Genomic DNA, 18,177 nt, shown 5'->3' on the forward strand with positions numbered 1-18,177 from the left:
CTAGCCCTATGTATTATGTACCATTATTTTTACCTTTTCTTTATTAGGTAATGTCTGAGTCCTGTTGAAAGTGTCTCCTCCGTTAATACTGATCAGCTCTGCATCTCCAGGTGGAAACGGCGCGGGGAAAACCACCATGTCACTCTTGAGTGTGTCAGAGCTGAAACACACGTCATACTGCTGAGTAGCTTTAGAGTAAGACCAGCTCCCGTCAGGGTGGGTGGTGATCATTGGGGCGCTGTACCTGCTGAAACTGCCGTCTGTCCTGTGGCATTTGACAGCTATTAAACTGATGAGGCTCAGCAGAAAGATCGCTGACACCGACACAATGGCGATCAGCAGATACAGGTTTAAATCAGAGAAGCTGTCCTCCTTCACAGGAACATTTCTGAACTGAGTCTGGATGTCAGCTGTGCTTTCAACCACCACCACATCAATAGACACAGTAGCTGACAGGGAGGGTTCTCCGTTATCAGAAACCAACACCAGCAAGGGGTGAGTTTTCAGGTCATTGTCACTCATTCTCCTCTTAGTCCTGATCTCCCCGGTGCTGGTTCCGATCCGGAAGAGGTTGTTTCCTTTGGGTTCAGACAGGTGATAAGAAAGCAGTGCATTGTATCCAGAGTCTGCATCTACAGCCCTGATCTTTGCCACAAAGTATCCCGCTTCAGCAGAATAGGGGATGCTCTCACTGTTAACGGAGCCGTGCTCAGAATAGGGCGCCAGAACAGCTGGATTATTGTCATTTTCATCCAGAATAAAAACATTGACAGTCACGTTGCTGCTGAGCGGAGGAACACCAGAATCTGTGGCCTGAACTTTAAACTGAAACGTTTTTAACTCCTCAAAGTTAAAAGACTGCAGGCTGACTATATCTCCGGTCTCTGAGTTTATGTTTACAACTGAAGTTATTGGTATACTTTTTGAAATACCATCTAAAGATGAATAAGTTACTTTTGCATTTTCTTCAACATCACGATCAACTGCAGTTATAGTAAAGATAGTAGCTCCCACTACACTATTTTCTTTCACATATACATTAATCACAGGCTCTGAGAATAGAGGCGCATTATCATTCACATCAGAAATATGAACAGAAATAACACTGGTGCTGGAGAGAGGTGGAGTGCCTTCATCCGTAGCTGTGATAGTGACATTATATTGAGAAACACTCTCTCTGTCAAGAGGTCCATCAACTGTCAATGAATAATAATTTTTGTAGTTAAGCTTTAGTTTAAAGGGCACCAACCCAACAATTGTAGCACTGGTAAGCCCATTATTACCCCCATCTTTGTCAGTGACAGTCACCAAAGCGACCACTGTCCCTATCTCAGCGTCCTCTTTAACCGGGCTCATAAGAGAAGTTATGATGATTTCAGGAATATTGTCATTAACGTCAATTACTTCCACTAACACTTTACCATGCACACTACGAGATGGCGTGCCTTTGTCTCTTGCCTGTACACGAATATCATATGCTGTATTCTCTTCATAGTCTACTTTTCCACTTACAGTTATTTCCCCTGTGTCTGGGTTTATTAAGAACACAGTTTCAGGATTGAGATTCCCCCTCTCAATAAATGAATACACAATCTCACCATTTATTCCCTCATCTAAATCTGTAGCTGTTACAATCAGTATGGATGTCTGAAACGGAGTATTCTCAGTGACCCGGGCCTTATACAGAGGTTGGCTAAATACCGGAACATTGTCATTTATATCTATTACATTTACAACTATTTTTAATGTCCCTGACCTGGCAGGTTTTCCTCCGTCCAGAGCAGTTAACGTCAGGTGGATGACGGATTGTTTCTCTCTGTCTAAAGATTTCTGCAGCACCAGTTCGGCAGACTCACTGTGTTGTCCGCCGCTCTGTACGTCTAATGAGAAATATTCATTTGGACTCAGCTTGTAGCTCTTTACCGAGTTACTGCCCGTGTCTGCGTCATTTGCCATGGGGAGTAAATACCTCTCCCCTGTAAAAGACGATTCCGAAATATTAAACGTCTTCTCTTGTTCACGAAAAGATGGTGCGTTATCGTTTATATCAATAATCTGAAATTCTATGCGATGCAGATGCATCGGGTTGCTCAGAATGGCTTCTATATTGAGAGCACATTTTACCGTATTTGGACAGAGCTCCTCACGATCAATCCTATCGCAAACATATAGAACACCAGTTTTTAAATCCACGTCGAAATATTTGTTTGAATTTCCAGATACAACTCGCAGATCCCGTTTTTCCAATTCGTGGACGTTAATTTGTAAATCCTTAGCAAGATTTCCCACCACCGTCCCTTTGTCAACCTCCTCGGAAACCGAAAACGATAGCTGCGCTGTAGCCCGATCACACAAACAGAGCAAGGCTGTAATAATTTGTATCCAAACCGTGACTGTTAGTCTTCCACGTCCCATTGCTGCAACCGAATGGACGAAATAGGATAATACTTTACGAGCACATCCACAGTTTAGCTGAGTAACAGACGAAGCCCCCTCCGTCTTGTGGCCATTTGTGTACTTTCTGACAAAGCACGGGTGGACTACGGATGTTTCACAAGGAAAGGAGGAGTCTGGGGAAAGAAAGGAGCCTCACGAACATTTGTGGTCTCCAGCGACACCAACTGTTATTTCGGTGCTATTTCTTTAAAGCTGTGGATGCTATACTTGAGTGCAGCCTATAATATTTGTGCACGGGGTCAAACTAGTGGAAGCATATTCAAAACCTCGTTCACAACCAGTTTCTGGTTAGTAAGAAAGGACTATTTAAATGTGTTACATGTTACAATTCATTAAAAGAGATTTGTAGTATGCATATAAGTTTAAATAATGTAAAAGCGAGGCATTCTTTGTTACTGCAAGCTACAACACCATCTTGAGTCAGCACCATGGATAGTGTCCATGGGCACCATTATGTAACAGTGCTGTATCAACATATTATATCTTGTACAGAAAGGCCAAAAAAGTGTTCTTACTGACGTACAAATCAAATGACAAAGTCATCAGAAAGACCCCAGATCAAATTCTTGGGTGGCAAACGACTCACCTTTTCTTTATTTGGTAATGTCTGAGTCCTGGTAAAAGTGTCTCCTCCGTTAATACTGATCAGCTCCGCATCTCCAGGTGGGAACGGTGTGGGAAAAACCACCATGTCACTTTTGAGTGTGTCTGAGCTGAAACACACGTCATACTGCTGAGTAGCTTTAGAGTAAGACCAGCTCCCGTCAGGGTGGGTGGTGATCATTGGGGCGCTGTACCTGCTGAAACTGCCGTCTGTCCTATGACATTTGACCGCTATTAAACTGATGAGGCTCAGCAGAAAGATGGCTGACACCGACACAATGGCGATCAGCAGATACAGGTTTAAATCAGAGAAGCTGTCCTCCTTCACTGGAACATGTCTGAACTGAGTCTGGATGTCAGCTGTGCTTTCAACCACCACCACATCAATAGACACAGTAGCTGACAGGGAAGGTTCTCCGTTATCAGAAACCAAAACCACCAAAGGGTGAGTTTTCAGGTCATTGTCACTCATTCTCCTCTTAGTCCTTATTTCCCCGGTGCTGGTTCCGATCCGGAAGAGGTTGTTTCCTTTGGGCTCAGACAGGTGATAAGAAAGCAGCGCATTGTATCCAGAGTCTGCATCTACAGCCCTGATCTTTGCCACAAAGTATCTTGCTTCAGCAGAATAGGGGATGCTCTCACTGTTAACGGAGCCGTGCTCAGAATAGGGCGCCAGAACAGCTGGGTTATTGTCATTTTCATCCAGAATAAAAACATTGACAGTCACGTTGCTGCTGAGCGGAGGAACACCAGAGTCTGTGGCCTGAACTTTAAACTGAAACGTTTTTAACTCCTCAAAGTTAAAAGACTGCAAACTGATTATATCTCCAGTCTCTGAGTTAATGTTTACCACGGACGTTATTGGAATAGTTTTTGAATCACCTAACAATGAGTAGGTTACTCTCGCGTTTTCATTTATATCAGGATCAACTGCAGTTATTGTGTAGATACTAGCTCCAACTGCACTATTTTCTTTTACATAAATATTAATCACAGGCTCCATAAATTGAGGCGCGTTGTCATTGGCGTCAGATACATGAACGGTAATAATGCTGGTGCTAGATAGAGGCAGCGTACCTTCATCAGTCGCTGTAATCGTAACATTGTAAACAGAACATCCTTCCCTGTCAAGAGGTCCATCCACGACTAAAGAGTAATAATTTTTATAATTAGAAGTGAGCTTAAAGGGTGCAGAACCAATTAGTTTACAGTTAGTCTGTCCGTTTTTCCCTCCATCCTTATCAGTCACTGTCACTAAAGCGACAATGCTTCCTACGTCAGCATCCTCTTTAACGGGGTTCATGAGTGACGTCACCACAATTTCTGGAGCATTGTCGTTCACATCTATTACCTCCACCAGCAGCTTTCCATTTGCTTTTCTTGGCGACAAACCTTTATCTGTCGCTTGAACATGGATTTCATATGCTGGCTGTGCCTCATAATCCAAATCACCCTTTACAGTGATCTCACCAGTCTCTGCATTAATAAGAAACACATCTGACGGATTGAAGTTTGCACGCTTCACAAAGGAGTAAGTCAGCCTCCCGTTGTCCCCTTCATCTAAATCTGTAGCACTTAGTTGAATTACCGACGAACCAGCTGGTGCATTTTCATTTACACGTGCCTTGTAAAGCGTTTTACTAAATGATGGCGTGTTATCGTTAACATCCAGAACATTTACATGTATCTGTGAGGTACCAGTTTTTGGAGGTTTTCCTCCATCTACAGCGGTCAGCATTAGTGTAATAAGGGCTTGTTTTTCTCGATCCAAAGGTTTCAGCAGCACTAATTCAGCAGACACACTATTTTCCCCACCGCTCTGTACATCTAGAGAGAAATATTCATTTGGACTTAGCCTGTAAGTCTTTACTGAATTGCTTCCCGTATCCACATCAAGAGCCATAGGAAGCAAGAAATGCTCGCCTGTAGGCGATGATTCAGAAATGTTAAGTGAATGTGACCTCTCGACGAAGGTAGGTGCGTTGTCATTCAAATCAGTAACTACCACCTCAACACGGTGGAGTACCATAGGATTACTCAGTATGGCCTCTAAGTTTAACGTGCATTTTATCGTATTTGGACAAAGCTCCTCGCGGTCAATTCGCTCATTGACATAAATATCCCCCGTTTTAAAATTCGTCTCAAGATATTTCTTACTGTACCCAGACACGATATTTAGATTCCTCGCTTGCAGGTCCCGAGCATTGACATTTAGATCCTTTGCGAGATTCCCCACCACAGTTCCTTTGTCCGCCTCCTCGGAAACAGTGTAGGATATCTGTGCAACACAGCAGTCACATAAAAGCAGAATAAACATCCAGCAGAGAGTCCGATTATTCCGTCCACAGCCCATCGCTGCTTTCAACAAATCTGACGCGAGAAAACAAGTATACGTCCATGAAAGGCCACTCGATCTCCCATAATCTGCTATTCCATCCTCTCCAGTCCTCTCCTTTTCATCGCTGTTCGTGTTCCTCTCACAAATCAATGGCAGTCTGCTGCTGACGCGACACACTGAAAGGGAGGAGACTGAAAACGTCGAGCTCACAAAATTATGTGGTCATCAGCGACCCCACGCGTTACAACTGTGATATGAACACACTTTTAGATCAACACAAGTTTTGTCAATGTTTCACAGTACAATACCTGTGAAATACCTTGACTTTAAAGTCTAAGAACAGGACTAAAAGTGTCGTTCTGTCCAATTGTGTAAAGAGGAAAAATTAAGCCAAACCATTCAGACTTAATGATGTAAATGGCAGTTATCTAGTAGCAGTCTGAAATTATTCTAATGCATTTAAAAAATAAACCACAAACGTCAAAACCATATAATGAGTTCAAACTAATGGAAAATAGTTTCCTTGTAGTAAAGTAATAACAGACATAAAAAAAACTATTATTTAAAGACAAGTTCGGCAAGACATAAGCTAATGATTTTTTAAGCGATATCACTGGTAAAATGAAACATTTTGGAAGTGTTAATTGGCGGATCAAGTAAATAAATAGGAGTGATATCATTATTCAACTCTGTCAAGACACAGTGTTTGGATTGTGAACACAAGTGCACGAAAAGGATGCAAATGCGGTTTCAGCACCACGGAAAGCGCCTTACACACCCAGTGGCAGGATATGCGAACTATTTTCACCCCTAAATGAGTCCCTTTATAGTGTTTGCTTTCCATTTAAAGCAACAGAGACTATTTTTGCAAATAGCAGATGTGTTTATGATGAAATTATGTTGGCAGAAGAAGCTGATCCTCGTGTGTTTTTCACTCCTTTAAAGTGGAGTGAAAAATGCAAACAACTCACCTTTTCTTTGTTTGGTAAAGTCTGAGTCCTGGTAAAAGTGTCTCCTCCGTTAATACTGATCAGCTCCGCATCTCCAGGTGGAAACGGGGCGGGGAAAACCACCATGTCACTCTTGAGTGTGTCTGAGCTGAAACACACGTCATACTGCTGAGTAGCTTTAGAGTAAGACCAGCTCCCGTCAGGGTGGGTGGTGATCATTGGGGCGCCGTACCTGCTGAAATTGCCGTCTGTCCTGTGACATTTGATAGCTATTAAACTGATGAGGCTCAGCAGAAAGATCGCTGACACTGACACAATGGCAATCAGCAGATACATGTTTAAATCAGAGAAGTTGTCCTCCTTAACAGGAACATGTCTGAGCTGAGTCTGGATGTCAGCTGTGCTTTCAACCACCACTACCTCAATAGACACAGTAGCTGACAGGGAGGGTACTCCGTTATCAGAAACAAACACCACCAAAGGGTGAGTTTTCAGGTCATTGTCACTCATTCTCCTCTTAGTCCTTATTTCCCCGGTGCTGCTTCCGATCCGGAAGAAGTTGTTTCCTTTGGGCTCAGACAGGTGATAAGAAAGCAGCGCATTGTATCCAGAGTCTGCATCTACAGCCCTGATCTTTGCCACAAAGTATCCCGCTTCAGCAGAATAGGGGATGCTCTCACTGTTAACGGAGCCGTGCTCAGAATAGGGCGCCAGAACAGCTGGGTTATTGTCATTTTCATCCAGAATAAAAACATTGACAGTCACGTTGCTGCTGAGCGGAGGAACACCAGAGTCTGTGGCCTGAACTTTAAACTGAAACGTTTTTAACTCCTCAAAGTTAAAAGACTGCAAACTGATTATATCTCCAGTCTCTGAGTTAATGTTTACCACGGACGTTATCGGAATAGTTTTTGAATCACCTAACAATGAGTAGGTTACTCTCGCGTTTTCATTTATATCAGGATCAACTGCAGTTATTGTGTAGATACTAGCTCCAACTGCACTGTTTTCTTTTACATAAATATGAATCACAGGCTCCATAAATTGAGGCGCGTTGTCATTGGCGTCAGAAACATGAACGGTAATAATGCTGGTGCTAGATAGAGGCGGCGTACCTTCATCAGTCGCTGTAATCGTAACATTGTAAACAGAACATCCTTCCCTGTCAAGAGGTCCATCCACGACTAAAGAGTAATAATTTTTATAATTAGAAGTGAGCTTGAAGGGTGCAGAACCAATTAGTTTACAGTTAGTCTGTCCGTTTTTCCCTCCATCCTTATCAGTCACTGTCACTAAAGCGACAACGCTTCCTATGTCAGCATCCTCTTTAACGGGGTTCATGAGTGACGTCAAAACAATTTCTGGGGCATTGTCATTCACATCTGTTACCTCCATCAGCAGCTTTCCATTTGCTCTACGAGGCAAAAAACCGTTGTCTGTCACTTGAACGTGTATTTCAAATGCTGGCTGTGCCTCATAATCCAAATCACCCTTTACAGTGATCTCACCAGTCTCTGCATTAATAAGAAACACATCTGACGGATTGAAGTTTGCACGCTTCACAAAGGAGTAAGTCAGCCTCCCGTTGTCCCCTTCATCTAAATCTGTAGCACTTAGTTGAATTACCGACGAACCAGCTGGTGCATTTTCATTTACACGTGCCTTGTAAAGCGTTTTACTAAATGATGGCGTGTTATCGTTAACATCCAGAACATTTACATTTATTTTTAAAGTTCCCGTTTTAGGAGGTTTTCCTCCATCTACAGCGGTCAGCATTAGTGTAATAAGGGCTTGTTTTTCTCGATCCAAAGGTTTCAGCAGCATTAATTCAGCAGACACACTATGTTCCCCACCGCTCTGTACATCTATAGAGAAGTATTCATTTGGACTCAGCCTGTAAGTCTTTACTGAATTGCTTCCCATATCTGCATCAAGAGCCATAGGAAGCAAGAAATGCTCGCCTGTAAGCGATGATTCAGAAATGTTAATTGAATGTGACCTCTCGACGAAGGTAGGTGCGTTGTCATTTAAATCAGTAACTACCACCTCAACACGGTGGAGTACCATAGGATTACTCAGTATGGCCTCTAAGTTTAACGTGCATTTTATCGTATTTGGACAAAGCTCCTCGCGGTCAATTCGCTCATTAACATAAATATCCCCCGTTTTAAAATTCGCCTCGAAATATTTCTTACTGTACCCAGACACGATATTTAGGTTCCTCGCTTGCAGGTCCCGAGCATTGACATTTAGATCTTTCGCGAGATTCCCCACCACAGTTCCTTTGTCCACCTCCTCGGAAACAGAGTAGGATATCTGAGCAACACAGCAGTCACATAAAAGCAGAATAAACATCCAGCAGAGAGTCTGATTATTCCGTCCACAGCCCATCGCTGCTTTCAACAAATCTGACGCGAGAAAACAAGTATACGTCCATGAAAGGCCACTCGATCTCCCATTATCTGTTATCCCATCCCCTCCAGTCCTCTCCTTTTCATCGCTGTTCGTGTTCCTCTCACAAAGCAATGGCAGTCTGCTGCTGACGCGACACACTGAAAGGGAGGAGACTGAAAAGGTCGAGCTCACAAAATTATGTGGTCATCAGCGACCCCACGCGTTACAACTGTGATATGAACACAGTTTTAGATCAACACGGGTGTTGTTATTGTTACACAGTACAATACCTGTGAAATACCTTGACGTTAAAGTTCCAAGAACAAGACAAAAAGTTAAGCCAAACCATTCAGACTTAATGATGGAAATGGCAGTTATCTAGAAGCAGTCTGAAATTAAACGTCAAAAATATATAATGAGTTCAGACTTATGGACAATATGTTCTTTATAGTTAAGTTACAACACACATCGACACAATATTTAAAGACAAGTTCGGCAAGTATGAAGCTAATGGATTGATTGATATTGATATTGATATCACAGGTAAAATGAAAAATGTAAGAAGAGGTTGCAATTGACATATCATTTGATTTGTGAGCACAAGTGGACGAAAGGGAAGCAAATGCTGTTTCAGCACCACGGAAAGCGCCTTACAAACCCAGTGGCAGGATATGCGAAATATTTCCCCCCCTAAATAAGTCCTTTTATAGTGTTTGTTTTCAATTAAAAGCTACAAAGACTATTTTGGCAAAGAGCAGGGGTGTTAATGATATTATGTTGGCAGAAGAAGCTGATCCTAATGGTTTTGTCACGCCTTAAAGTGGAGTGAAAAAATGCAAACAACTCACCTTTTCTTTGTTTGGTAAAGTTTGAGTCCTGGTATAAGTGTCTCCTCCGTTAATACTGATCAGCTCTGCATCTACAGATGGAAACGGTGCGGGGAAAACCACCATGTCACTCTTGAGTGTGTCTGAGCTGAAACACACGTCATACTGCTGAGTAGCTTTAGAGTAAGACCAGCTCCCATCAGGGTGGGTGGTGATCATTGGGGCGCTGTACCTGCTGAAATTGCCGTCTGTCCTGTGGCATTTGACAGCTATTAAACTGATGAGGCTCAGCAGAAAGATGGCTGACACCGACACAATGGCGATCAGCAGATATAGGTTTAAATCAGAGAAGCTGTCCTCCTTCACTGGAACATGTCTGAACTGAGTCTGGATGTCAGCTGTGCTTTCAACCACCACCACATCAATAGACACAGTAACTGACAGGGAGGGTTCTCCGTTATCAGAAACCAACACCACCAAGGGGTGAGTTTTCAGATCATTGTCACTCATTCTCCTCTTAGTCCTGATCTCCCCGGTGCTGGTTCCAATCCGGAAGAGGTTGTTTCCTTTGGGCTCAGACAGGTGATAAGAAAGCAGCGCATTGTATCCAGAGTCTGCATCTACAGCCCTGATCTTTGCCACAAAGTATCCCGCTTCAGCAGAATAGGGGATGCTCTCACTGTTAACGGAGCCGTGCTCAGAATAGGGCGCCAGAACAGCTGGATTATTGTCATTTTCATCCAGAATAAAAACTTTCACGGTCACGTTGCTGATGAGCGGAGGAACACCAGAGTCTGTGGCCTGAACTTTAAACTGAAACGTGTTTAACTCCTCAAAGTTAAAAGACTGCAGTGTGACTATATCACCACTCTCCGAGTTAATATTTAAAACGGATGAAATTGGAATATTTTTTGGATAACTGTCTAATAATGTATACGTCAATTTGGCATTACTGTCCAAATCAGGATCAAACGCACTTATCGTATAAATTACGGAGCCTGTTGGACTATTTTCTTTCACATAAACATTAATCACAGGCTCCATGAAACGAGGTGCGTTGTCATTGACATCAGTAACATGAACAGTAATGACCCTGATACTGGACAGAGGCAGACTTCCTTCGTCTGTGGCTGTAATGGTGACATTGTAAAGAGAAGTGTTTTCTCTGTCCAGCGGTCCGTCTACTACTAATGAATAGTCATTTTTGTAGTTAGACTTCAGTTTAAAGGGAACAGACCCCATTACCTTACAGTTGGTTACACCATTGTTTCCTCCATCTTTATCACTCACTGTAACTAAAGCAACGATTGTCCCCAATTCTGCGTCTTCTTTTACTGGGGTCATCAGTGACATCACAGATATTTCTGGGGCATTGTCATTCACATCAATTATCTCTATCAGTAGTTTTGCATGAGCACTACGAGGAACGGTGCCTTGATCCATTGCCTGAACTCTGACTTCATAAGCAGGCGTTTCCTCATAGTCTAAATTACCTTTCACTGTGATTTCTCCAGTTTCTGAATTCAGATCAAATATATTTGATGGATCAGTAGTCCCTCGTTTGACCAGTGAGTACAGGATCTTACTGTTCATGCCCTCGTCTAAATCTGTTGCATTTAACTTTATTACCACTGTTCCACTAGGGGTATTTTCATGCACACGTACTTTATAAAGTGATTTGCTAAACGTTGGTACATTATCATTGACATCTAATACATTTACACGTATCTGCAATGTACCTGATCTAGGAGGTTTTCCTCCATCTACAGCGGTGAGAAGAAGTGTGATGACCGACTGTTTCTCTCGATTTAAAGCTTTCTGCAGCACTAACTCAGCAGACACACCGTGTTCTCCATCACTCTGCACATCAAGCGAGAAGTGTTCATTTTGGCTCAGCTTGTATGTCTTAACTGTGTTGATGCTGATGTCTGAATCCTCTGCTATTGGGAGAAGATATCTCTCTCCCGTTAGAGACGACTCGGAAATATTCAATGAATGCATCTTTTCAACAAAAGAAGGCGAATTGTCGTTTATATCTAACACGTTAACCTCTATGCGGTGTGCAGTCATTGGACTGTTCAAAACAGCTTGTATTTTCAAAGAGCATTTTACCACATTCGGGCAAAGCTCCTCTCTATCTATCCTCTCATCAACAAAGAGGTTTCCGGTCTGCAAATTCACGTCGAAATATTTCTTACTGTAACTCGAAACAATTCGTAGATCTCTGGTCTCCAGATCCTGTACATTGATGTTTAAATCCTTTGCAATATTCCCCACTACTGTGCCTTTGTTCACCTCCTCAGATATCGAGTAGGATAACTGCGAAGCAACCGAGTCACAGAAACAAAGAAACAAAACAAATTGAATCCAGGCGTAATCCCTTTGCCGTTGAACATACATCGTTGATGCAACAAAAGAGCTGAATCCAAGTAATCATTTATGCACAGTTTGGATAATTCAATCGAGAGCAATACTGTTGTGGGGAGCCTTCTGCTATTGTCGCCACTGAACCTTCCGCGGCTGTACTGCAGGCCGGTGACGATTTAATTTTTTTCCCCAGGCAGGGAGGAGGAGTTTTGGATATGAATACATTCCTGTCTATGGTCTCCTGCGACATCGTGTGGTGAATGATAGGTAAGAAAATACAAAACTGTTACCCTAATAATTTAACTAATTATGTTATATAAAAGCATTTGTCTCAGATCCAGCTCCAGTCCACCCTGGTGATCTAACAGTGATCACATTTTAAGAGTGCTCAATTGAACATTAATGTCGTGACAAATAACCAAGATACTATGTTTATACTATGTGCTATGTATACATGGCCTTTTGTAATATTTAGTTTGACACCCTCGAATTGACGGAGGAGCTAAATATCTCAGTAGTAAAGCGAGTTGCTGTAAAGTACAATATATGCAACGCAATATACACAGTAAAACACTTGTGAATGTATTTATAAAGTGTATTTCCAATACAGTAATTCAAAAGTCACATATTTTTAATAAATAATAAACTAGAGAGGCAAGTTTGTTTCACTGAAAGATTGCTTAGAAACCATACAGTATATTGCAAAGACAACGGCTAGCACCATGGACAGCGATTTTTCACTCATTTCAGTGAGCTTTTTTCAGAGGGCATTGTCAGTGCAATGTGGTACCAGCTACACACAGAAGAGGTTTTAGGTTCAGCACCACGATAAGCAATTTTTCCATAGACAGAGCAGCCTGGACCTATGTAATCACAAATGAAATAGTTGAACAAACAGGAATAAAAGCAGCTGGTTTTGCGGCAGAACAGTACAAAGAGCGGCTTCAGCATCACAGTGATCGCAAATATTGACAGGAAATAAACTGTCTCGATCATCTAATTTCAAACACATGAGGTGTTTCAAGAAGCCATTTTACAAAGTTTATTTTTCATATTCATCATTAGCATATGTTTGCAGCACAAATCTGTCAAAGCCTACTGAAACAGATTATTGAAGCATGGTATTTCAAAACAGGCCACCTAAAGCAGAGAACAGGCAATGATTCCAATTGTGAAATGGCTAAAATTTATGTCACAACTGGTGCTTGTTGCTGAGTTACTTGATTTCAATCATCCTCAAAGTGCATTTGTGTTGTCATGAATATTTGTCAGTAGCTGTTTCAAAAAGTCTGGTAGGTCTCTGCCACAATAAATATAGTCTTTAAGTGAGCGTTCTTTGTGCATCAATATGGAATAACGTGAGATCATAAGAAACCAGGAAAAGGCCTTACAAATGTATAGCCTACCTTTTCTTTGTTGGGTAAAGTCTGAGTTCTGGTATAAGTGTCTCCTCCGTTAATACTGATAAGCTCCGCATCTGTAGGCGGAAACGGGCCGGGGAAAACCACCATGTCACTCTTGAGTGTGTCAGAGCTGAAACACACGTCATATTGCTGAGCAGCTTTAGAGTAAGACCAGCTCCCGTCAGGGTGGGTGGTGATCATTGGGGCGCTGTACCTGCTGAAGCTGCCGTCTGTCCTGTGGCATTTGACAGCTATTAAACTGATGAGGCTCAGCAGAAAGATGGCTGACACCGACACAATGGCGATCAGCAGATACAGGTTTATATCAGAGAAGCTGTCCTCTTTCACAGGAACATGTCTGAACTGAGTCTGGATGTCAGCTGTGCTTTCAACCACCACCACATCAATAGACACAGTAGCTGACAGGGAGGGTTCTCCGTTATCAGAAACCAACACCACCAAGGGGTGAGTTTTCAGATCATTGTCACTCATTCTCCTCTTAGTCCTGATCTCCCCGGTGCTGGTTCCAATCCGGAAGAGGTTGTTTCCTTTGGGCTCAGACAGGTGATAAGAAAGCAGTGCATTGTATCCAGAGTCTGCATCTACAGCCCTGATCTTTGCCACAAAGTATCCCGCTTCAGCAGAATAGGGGATGCTCTCACTGTTAACGGAGCCGTGCTCAGAATAGGGCGCCAGAACAGCTGGATTATTGTCATTCTCATCCAGAATAAAAACGTTGACGGTCACGTTGTTGCTGAGCGGAGGAACACCAGAGTCTGTGGCCTGAACTTTAAACTGAAACGTTTTTAACTCCTCAAAGTTAAAAGACTGCAGTGTGACTATATCACCACTCTCCGAGTTAATATTTAAAACGGATGAAATGGGAATATTTTTTGGATAACTGTCTAATAATGTATATGTCAATTTGGCATTACTGTCCAAATCCGGATCAAATGCACTTATCGTATAAATTACGGAGCCTGTCGGACTATTTTCTTTCACATAAACATTAATCACAGGCTCCATGAAACGAGGTGCGTTGTCATTGACATCAGAAACATGAACAGTAATGACCCTGATACTGGACAGAGGCGGACTTCCTTCGTCTGTGGCTATAATGGTGACATTGTAAAGAGAAGTGTTTTCTCTGTCCAGCGGTCCGTCTACTACTAATGAATAGTCATTTTTGTAGTTAGACTTCAGTTTAAAGGGAACAGACCCCATTACCTTACAGTTGGTTACACCATTGTTTCCTCCATCTTCATCACTCACTGTAACTAAAGCAACGATTGTCCCCAATTCTGCGTCTTCTTTTACTGGGGTCATCAGTGACGTCACAGATATTTCTGGGGAATTATCATTCACATCAATTATCTCTATCAGTAGTTTAGCATGAGCACTACGTGGAACGGTGCCTCGATCCATTGCTTGAACTCTGACTTCATAAACAGGCGTTTCCTCATAGTCTAAATTACCCTTCACTGTGATTTCGCCATTTTCTGAATTAAGATCAAAAATATTTGAAGGATCAATATTGCCTCGTTTGTTCAGGGAATATAGGACCTTACTGTTCATGCCCTCGTCTAAATCTGTTGCATTTAACTTTATTATTACGGCTCCGTGTGAGGAATTTTCATGCACACGTACTTTATAAAGCGATTTGCTAAAAGTTGGTGTATTATCATTGGCATCTAAAACATTTACACGTATCTGCAATGTACCCGACCTAGCAGGTTTTCCTCCATCTACAACGGTGAGAAGAAGTGTGATGACCGACTGTTTCTCTCGATCTAAAGCTTTTTGCAGGACTAACTCAGCAGACACACCGTGTTCTCCACCACTCTGCACATCAAGCGAGAAATGATCATTTTGGCTCAGCTTATATGTCTTAACTGTGTTGCTCCCTACGTCCGCATCTACTGCTATTGGGAGAAGAAATCTCTCTCCCACTGACAGAGATTCAGAGATGTTTAACCAATGGAAATGTTCAATGAATTCTGGCGAGTTATCGTTTATATCTAAAACATTTATCTCAATGCGGTGCACATTCATTGGATTGCTTAAAACTGCTTGTATTCTTAGGTGGCATTGTGCCGTGTTCGGGCAAAGCTCTTCTCTGTCTATCCTGTCGTCAACAAAGAGGTTTCCGGTCCGTAAATTAACGTCAAAATATTTCTTTCTGTTACTCGAAACAATACGCAGTTCTCTGGTCTCTAGCTGTTGCACATTCAAAATCAAATCCTTTGCGATATTTCCAACCACGGCGCCTTTGTTCACCTCCTCGGAAATGGAGTAAGATAATTGTGAAGCAGACCAGTCACAAAGACAAAGAAAGAACAGACAGTAAATCCAGACGTATTCATCGTGCCGTCGAACACTCATGGTTGTACACTAAATACTGAATCTCGATAAACTTGTATCTCCAGATTATAAATATATCCAACATAAACACGATGCTCCAGTGAGCAGCAGCAGCAGCAGCAGCCCTCTTTGCCACAGTACTGTCCCAGTGAATGTCTAAAGTGAAGACCAATGGCGGATTCAGATTCCCCGTCCAGGGAGGAGTTTAGAAATAGTGTAACAAATACATCTATGGTCTCCAGCGACCTCATGTGGTAAATAACAGTTAAGTCTGTAAAATTCTGAATGAAATTGTAGTTAAAAGAATATGTAATTTACAACGTTAACACATGGATTTGGCTTCAATGTATGGGAATTAAACCATAAGTTGTTTGTCAGTCTCACATGAAATTGGATATTTCATGTGTTAATATTTAATTATGTCAATCAATTTTCAGATGTAAATGTGAACATTGGGGGTGCCATTTGTAGATATAGTAAAATTCTGGTGGGGTACAGAAGATGGCTAACTTTATGTTCTAATAGAAACGTATAAAACTAACAATTACTTAATAAAGTATTCGATCAGGAAACCAACTACTGAAAAATATGAATAGTGTAAAACAAATGTCCATGGAATGAATGTAGATACATTTAACAACAAGAGGCTGCACAAAACCTTAATTGTTAGAAAGGGGAATCAAAAGCTTACATGTAGACTCATTTCAGCACCATGGAGAGCGTTGCACATGCTGCAACACACTGCTACACACTGCTTTATGCCCATCAATACTAGTATTTTAGAGCAAACAATATAAAATATGGGTGAGGGGTGAGCAGCTGAATTTCATCACAGTTTCATAAATTCAACAATAGAAATGACACCACACAAAGGTAGTAAATACCGGAAACAGTTGCTTTGACAACTTGGGAGCAATTCATGTTATTTTCCTTGCAATTTGTGGTTCTGTTATCTTGTATGTACAGTTTCACATAAATAGTTAAGCAAAGGTGTTAATCATGATGATCATCAATAATTACATTTTAGTTGCAACATTGTTTCAAACCTAAATAATTAAATGCTAATTTCAGGACACATACCTTTTCTTTATTAGGTAAAGTCTGAGTCCTGGTAAAAGTGTCTCCTCCGTTAATACTGATCAGCTCCGCATCTACAGGTGGAAACGGTGCGGGGAAAACCACCATGTCACTCTTGAGTGTGTCTGAGCTGAAACACACGTCATACTGCTGAGTAGCTTTAGAGTAAGACCAGCTCCCGTCAGGGTGGGTGGTGATCATTGGGGCACTGTACCTACTGAAACTGCCGTCTGTCCTGTGACCTTTGGAAGCTATTAAACTGATGAGGATCAGCAGAAAGATGGCTGACACCGACACAATGGCGACCAGCAGATACAGGTTTATATCAGAGAAGCTGTCCTCTTTCACTGGAACATGTCTGAACTGAGTCTGGATGTCAGCTGTGCTTTCAACCACCACCACATCAATAGACACAGTAGCTGACAGGGAGGGTTCTCCGTTATCAGAAACCAACACCACCAAGGGGTGAGTTTTCAGATCATTGTCACTCATTCTCCTCTTAGTCCTGATCTCCCCGGTGCTGGTTCCGATCCGGAAGAGATTGTTTCCTTTGGGCTCAGACAGGTGATAAGAAAGTAGCGCATTGTATCCAGAGTCTGCGTCTACAGCCCTGATCTTTGCCACAAAGTATCCCGCTTCAGCAGAATAGGGGATGCTCTCACTGTTAACGGAGCCGTGCTCAGAATAGGGCGCCAGAACAGCTGGATTATTGTCATTCTCATCCAGAATAAAAACGTTGACGGTCACGTTGTTGCTGAGCGGAGGAACACCAGAGTCTGTGGCCTGAACTTTAAACTGAAACGTTTTTAACTCCTCAAAGTTAAAAGACTGCAGTGTGACTATATCACCACTCTCCGAGTTAACATTTAAAACGGATGAAATGGGAATATTTTTTGGATAACTGTCTAATAATGTATACGTCAATTTGGCATTACTGTCCAAATCAGGATCAAACGCACTTATCGTATAAATTACGGAGCCTGTCGGACTATTTTCTTTCACATAAACATTAATCACAGGCTCCATAAAACGAGGTGCGTTGTCATTGACATCAGAAACATGTACAGTAATGACCCTGATACTGGACAGAGGCGGACTTCCTTCGTCTGTGGCTGTAATGGTGACATTGTAAAGAGAAGTGTTTTCTCTGTCCAGCGGTCCGTCTACTACTAATGAATAGTCGTTTTTGTAGTTAGACTTCAGTTTAAAGGGAACAGACTCCATTACCTTACAGTTGGTTACACCATTGTTTCCTCCATCTTCATCACTCACTGTAACTAAAGCAACAATTGTCCCCAATTCTGCGTCTTCTTTTACTGGGGTCATCAGTGACGTCACAGATATTTCTGGGGCATTGTCATTCACATCAATTATCTCTATCAGTAGTTTTGCATGAGCAC

General features: G+C 42.0%; 4 protein-coding genes across 4 annotated transcripts; all 4 read right to left on the bottom strand.

Annotated features, from left to right (window-relative positions):
- Window positions 1-6: 6 nt before the first annotated feature.
- LOC133986340 (protocadherin alpha-2-like) lies at window positions 7-2,415 on the bottom strand. The gene has a single exon (XM_062426167.1). The coding sequence runs from the start codon at window positions 2,413-2,415 to the stop codon at window positions 7-9; it is 2,409 nt and encodes an 802-aa protein (XP_062282151.1).
- Window positions 2,416-2,983: 568 nt separating this feature from the next.
- LOC133986341 (protocadherin alpha-13-like) lies at window positions 2,984-5,413 on the bottom strand. Its single transcript, XM_062426168.1, has one exon. The coding sequence runs from the start codon at window positions 5,411-5,413 to the stop codon at window positions 2,984-2,986; it is 2,430 nt and encodes an 809-aa protein (XP_062282152.1).
- A 4,144-nt stretch (window positions 5,414-9,557) lies between these two features.
- LOC133986342 (protocadherin alpha-2-like) lies at window positions 9,558-11,969 on the bottom strand. Its single transcript, XM_062426169.1, has one exon. It carries the CDS (start codon window positions 11,967-11,969, stop codon window positions 9,558-9,560), a length of 2,412 nt encoding a protein of 803 aa, XP_062282153.1.
- Window positions 11,970-13,300: 1,331 nt separating this feature from the next.
- Window positions 13,301-15,721, bottom strand: LOC133986344 (protocadherin alpha-2-like). Its single transcript, XM_062426170.1, has one exon. The coding sequence runs from the start codon at window positions 15,719-15,721 to the stop codon at window positions 13,301-13,303; it is 2,421 nt and encodes an 806-aa protein (XP_062282154.1).
- Window positions 15,722-18,177: the final 2,456 nt, after the last annotated feature.

Source organism: Scomber scombrus, chromosome 9, assembly GCF_963691925.1.
Source record: "Scomber scombrus chromosome 9, fScoSco1.1, whole genome shotgun sequence".
Taxonomy (NCBI): domain Eukaryota; kingdom Metazoa; phylum Chordata; class Actinopteri; order Scombriformes; family Scombridae; genus Scomber; species Scomber scombrus.